This window comes from Podarcis gaigeae (genome assembly GCF_964106915.1).
Source record: "Podarcis gaigeae genome assembly, chromosome: 8".
NCBI lineage: Eukaryota > Metazoa > Chordata > Lepidosauria > Squamata > Lacertidae > Podarcis > Podarcis gaigeae.
Window position 1 is genome coordinate 80,902,918 of NC_139684.1, and position 6,025 is coordinate 80,908,942.

At 46.5% G+C, this 6,025-nt stretch overlaps 1 protein-coding gene across 1 annotated transcript; it reads right to left on the minus strand.

The window, feature by feature from the left end:
• Positions 1-694: 694 nt before the first annotated feature.
• On the minus strand, positions 695-5,819 carry LOC310851773 (cell adhesion molecule CEACAM16-like). Its single transcript, XM_083754453.1, has 3 exons — positions 5,660-5,819; positions 2,950-3,303; positions 695-874 (listed from the first exon to the last, which is right to left on the minus strand). Exons 1-3 carry the CDS (start codon positions 5,691-5,693, stop codon positions 870-872), a joined length of 393 nt encoding a protein of 130 aa, XP_083610579.1. The 5' UTR covers positions 5,694-5,819; the 3' UTR covers positions 695-869.
• Between the last annotated feature and the right edge of the window lie 206 nt (positions 5,820-6,025).

A 6,025-nucleotide genomic window follows, 5' to 3' on the forward strand; every position in this document is an offset into this window, starting at 1 on the left:
GACCAACCCCCACAAACATCATACCTACATCACATAAAAGGCGGTCTACAACAGAAATTTGAATGTTGTTGTTTTTCCTGTCTGCCAGGTTATCTGATAATGCCTTATTTGATTGCCTTTCCTCGTAGTCTGTCCATTCCTTTGAGATGGAGATTACCCAATTCCTGAGACAATGGGAAGGTTCCCTCACCCCCTCCCTCCTTGCAGAGAAAACATTTGGTCAGTCTGGGAGTCAAAATGGTTTCAGGGCGGTCTTCCTGTGCTGGTCCAGACATGTGGTCCACATATCTATGTATGTGCTTGGTTGGTGTTTATGAACATTTACAACCTGCACAACAGGAATGAGGTCCCTCTGGCCCTCTCAATGTTGACTCCAGCTGCCATCAGTCCAGCTGCCATCTGACAGGCCAGAGGGTCTTCATCCTGGCCACAGATTCCCCGGTTCAAACACGGAGTTCGAAACACGGCACGCACCTAACACATTTTTTGTTTATTTGATGGGTGTGGGTGTGGGTGTGGCTGGAATGTGGTTTGTTTGGTTGTTGTTGTTGTGTTGCTTTTGTTGTTTTTAAGGGATGGCATCCAATTTCGTTGCACTTGTGCAATGTTGCACTTGTGTAATGACAATAAAGAATCTATCTATCTATCTATCAATCTATCTATCTATCTATCTATCAAACGCATCTCCAGGCTGTTTTGAATTGCCAGTGTGGATATTTTATTGAAGTGTTCTCCTTTAGTGGAAGGCAAGAGGAGATCAGGGAGAAGGAAGGGAAGGGGAACCAAAGAGGAAATTCATTCATCTTAAGGGCCAATTCCTGCATCCTTGGAACGAAAGCTGTTGTTCCGTGGGAGGGGATCCAGATTCATCAGTCTGCAACAAACAGGGAGAGAGTCAGCTCAAGGGTGGGGAGAAAATTGCCTCTCGCAGAGTTTCCAACTTCACTAACTTCCCTTGAGTTGCCAACTTTTCTCCTGGGCCTGGTATAATTTCACAACCTCTTGGTTTTTGCAGATCAAGCTGATGCTAGAGGCAAAAGAGCAGCTGCTGTCTCATCAGTTGGCAACCCCCTCATGGCAACCACTCACTGTTCTTGCTCCTGTGCCAGAGGTAGCAGCATAATCCACGGGAAAACCATTTTTGTGGTGCACACACACACCCTTTTACCAACCAAATAACCAGATAATAATAATATTTTTTTAAAAAAAACATATAACCAGATACTGTATCTACATTGCAAACTGCTTTTTGAGACACAGGAGCAAGGCCAGTCAAACACTTGGCAAAACCAATAGCTGACATGCAATGGCACTTAATACCGTATTTTTTGCTCTATAAGACTCACTTTTTCCCTCCTAAAAAGTTAGGGGAAATGTGTGTGCATCTTATGGAGCGAATGCAGGCTGCACAGCTATCCCAGAAGCCAGAACAGCAAGAGGGATCACTGCTTTCACTGCACAGCGATCCCTCTTGTTGTTCTGGCTTCTGAGATTCAGAATATTTTTTGTCTTGTTTTCCTCCTCCAAAAACTAGGTGCATCTTATGGTCTGGTGCGTCTTATAGAGAGAAAAATACGGTATTTGTCAGTGGGCAGCTTATTTTGCATCTATTACATTATTATTTTTTTAGAATGCACTTCCTCCAAGGAATTCAGGGTCTGTGTCACCCTCACTTTACCTTCTCAGCAGAAATCAGTTAGGCTGTGAGTGGCCCCGGATTATCCCGGGCCTGAGTACAGACTTGAACCCAAGTCTCCTGATCTATATCCAGCCCTCAAACCACTACACGATTCTCCCTCCCTTTAGCCAAGAAACCGAGAGACAGTAGACAAGGTCAAGACACCCCAGTTGCAAATTCATGTGTAATTGACATGTGTAATTGAAGTGGAAGGATTCAAACGTTTGTGGATGTGACTGAGACAGTTCAAAGTTGGAGTCAGCTCTTTATTAGCAAAACTACAATCTCCACCGACTTGGCTGAGTGTCATGCCTACTGAGCACAGCAGCTCATTCCCTGTAGGTCTTACTCAGTTGCCAAGACTGAAAGTCCCCTCCTCTCCAGAGCTATTTCCAAGCAATCGGAGACTGTGCCTGCCTGCATGCAGTCAGCCTCTCCCCTACCCTTTTCATGCCCCTCCTGGTTCTGGGAGACCAGAAGGGAAGGGAGCTTGTCACAGCAGGAGGGGGAGACACCCCTGACTCTGATTCTAGATTTCTTTCTACCACAGCCTCTTCCTGCTCACGTGAATTTTGTAAGGCAGAGCCAGGAAATAGAATCCAGACCGCAGGGAAATGTGATTGTTTGTGTGAACATGCCTATGTTTTTACTATTGGAGACAAAGAGTTATAGCTTCAGGGTCCTTCCCTACTACACCATTTGTGTTGCCCAGCACTAAGTTTAATTTACAAAGGTTTCTGTGTTAAATTGTTTACAGTGAACAGTGCAGATACACTGTACAGTAAACTGTCTATTATTGTTGTTATCATTATTATTGGGTTCTATTGATTTGTTGGTTTGCTTGTTGCCTGCATAGGATGTTCTGTTGTTTTTTTACTGTTTGACATTTTGTTGTATTATATGTTCTGTAAGCCACCTAGAGTGGCTGGGGAAACCCAGCCAGATGGGCAGGATATAAATTATTATTATTATTATTATTATTATTATTATTATTATTATTATTATTACTGTATTATTATTCCATTACCTCTTCAGCTTCCAACAGCTCCTTCTTCCCTCTGACCATTCATCCCTCTGCCCCACTACCACTCCCCAGGCTCAGAGCCTTCTTCCCGGGGGGGGGGGGTCCCAGCTGGTTCCCCACCACCACCATTCCTCTGCATTCAAACAGTTCACAACAGTGGGTAAACTCTGAATCACTGCAGATCCTTCAGGCTGCTTCCAGCCTCCCCCCACCCCGTAATAGTCTCATTTCCCCTTTATGTACTCACTGGAAATTTGCAGCCGTGTCAGAGCATCTTCCCATCTTTGACCTGAGCGTCTTCCGTGCAGGGCGATAAAATAGTACTCCCCAGCGTCAGGCGACTGCACACCTTGGATGACGAGGGCGCAGTCTCTCCCCAGGCTGTGGCGGTCCGTGGAGCCCCCACCCCTTGAGACCACCCTTCCAGCCTCAATCTGGAAGATCATCTGACCCTTGTCGAATCTGTTACCCCGGAACCAAAAGCAGATGGTGGGGTCCCTTATACCCTGCACAGAAAGGGTGACCGTTTGTCCTACACGTGGGGTCGATGGGGTGGGGACAATCTGGATGGCATCGGCCAGCTGGAGACAGGAGACTAAGGCTGCAAGACAAGAGGGTTAATTAGTGAAGAAATTCATTAAAAAAGATGTACCGTATTTTTTGTTCCATAGGGCGCACCGGACCATAGGGTGCACCTAGTTGTTAGGGGGGGGGGAATAAAGGGGGGAAATTATCCATCCTGCTGGCTGTCTTGGCTTCCTCTCTAGCCATGCGCAACCTCTCCAGCTGGATGGATCCCGCTCGCTGTCTTGGCTTTGTTTTTAGCCGCGGGGCTAGGGCAGGGGAAGCCTGAGCTTCCCCCAACCCCAGCCCCCAGAACAGGTCCGGGAGCGGCGGCAAGGTTGTGCGCAGCCTTGCCGTCGCTCCCAGGGCTTGCAGGGCTGGGGGCACGCTCCAAAGGCTTGCGGATAGCTGCCTGAAGCCCAAGGAGCGCAGCAGGAGTTGGTGCTGCGCTCCCCGGGCTTCAGGCTGCAGCCTGCTATCCACAAGCCTTTAAAATCCACAATCAAAAGGAGTAGCAAACAAGTCCATACGGCACAGCAATTAAAAGAGCTTAAACAGAATTGTAAACTGTCAAGCTTGGAGATGCTCACTGGAGATGCTTGCTGTCTAAACAGGGGCGTATTGAGGAGCCGGCGGAATGCCAATACGGATTGGGGCCTCTCGTATTTCAGGAGGGAAACTGTTCCGCCACATCGGTGGAAATTCCCGCTTCTTCGTTACTACAAGCCGATAAAGATTACCCCACCCAGGCTTCCTTCTTTCGCTCCTAACGTTGGCAGCTGCCTTTGGACAATAACTGGATCTCCAGGGATTTGCAGAGGGAGCTTTTCGGAACACAGAGAAAAGACTTATCAATTCTAGATCCAGCTGCAAAAGGTGTGTGCTGGTGGGGATGCTAACACAACATGCTGGCTAATAACTGTTAGTAATTTACTCTTAGTAAATGCAACAGCAGCTACATTATCCAGTGAGCACTGATCCATTAGTATGATCTTCACTAGTATGCATATTTCATTGATAATTATTTGCTGATGAAGACTTTATTCCGAAACAGTTGAACTATTCCAGATGCACTGTCCTTTTGAGACTTTGGAGAGACGTCTTCCTTTGAGAGACAGTTTGGCGTTCCTCGCTATTCATTGGTTGTTTGAATCTCTGTTTGACTCTGATACAGATAACAACTTGCAGTTACTTGTATATTTTGTGAGATGTGTTGTATGATATATACATCATTTTGAAGTGGATTATTCCTATATTTTGAATGAAATCATACCGATTATATATTTACTAACAGGGTTTTTTTTAAAGCATTTATTAATTTTCCAATAAGAACATCCAATTAACATATCAAATCCAATAAAAATAAAAAACTAAAATAAAAAAGTCCAATTGTCTTCCAAATTGTGATAATTTTTTGTTTTGGCTTCCCACGGTCTGAATTCCGAAGCGCTTTCAACATCATAGTCCTGCCTCTCATCATCATCAATGTTATTTACTAACAGTTATTAGCCAGCGTGTTGTGTTTGCATTTTGTCACATTTTGCAACACAGGGGTTTGTGTTTGTTCTGGTGAGAATGCTGGCAACACTATTCCCGCCCTGAGCTCAGAATAAGACAGATGCTTGCGATCCTATGCTCCAAATTAGGAGCATTTTAGACCCCAAGATTTCAGGGTCCAGACCTGAGACCTAGGGGCAGCCCTTGGTGCTATGAGGGCAGACCCCCAGTGATGTCACAAGGGGAGGCCCCTGGAGATGGAGGTTAATTGGGAGAGGAGAGCAGACCCTGCAGACTGCTTAGGCCAGGGGTCAGCAAACCTTTTCAGCAGGGGGCCAGTCCACTGTCCCTCAGACCTTGTGGGGGGCCGGACTATATTTTGAAAAAATAAATACAATGAACGAATTCCCATGCCCCACAAATAACTTTAAATCAAAGCACACATTCTACTCATGTAAAAACACCAGGCAGGCCCCACAAGTAACCCAGAGATGCATTTTAAATAAAAGGACACATTCTACTCATATAAAAACACACTGATTCCCGGACCATCCACGGGCTGGATTTAGAAGGCGATTGGGCCGCATCTGGCCCCCGGGCCTTAGTTTGCCTACCCATGGTTTAGGCTATATTTTGCAGTCTGCTGCTGCCGGGCTGAAGCTTGCAAGCTTCACGCACAATCTTCTTAATGATCTTTATTTTATTTTATTGTAAGGGACTTTCACCCACCTGGAGATTTGAGCCCCTCACCTGCCACCTGGAGGAAGTCAGGCAAACCTGAAAGCTTCAGGTCAGAGACCTGGAGGTCTGGTGACTTTATCCTTCTCTCATTACAAGGCTCGGGAACCCTGGTCTCTTTTCTACCCTCCACCCCGGGGGCCCTTCCCACCTCTTACCTGCCAGGGTCAGAGCCCTGAGCAGAACAGCCATGATGCCTGGGTTGCCTTCTCTGTGGTGTGAATGCCTTCCACCATGCCGGGGGGCTTATATATTGTGCAGAGGAGGAATTTCCCCAGTGCGGGGGGACATTGCCCAAGCGAAAGGAGGATGGAATGAAAAGTTGGGCAAGATTGAGAAAGGGAGAGAGAGAGAGAGAGAGAGAGAGAGAGAGGAGAGAACTGGACGTTCTTTCAAAGGAAACTATTTCCCCATAGCGGAAAGTACAAACTGGTCACCTACTCGGCCACTCTTCTGTTCAACACCTAATTTGGCTCTTTTGAGAAAGAAGCCGTTTGTCTCAGGCAGGGCAAAGCTATCAAATC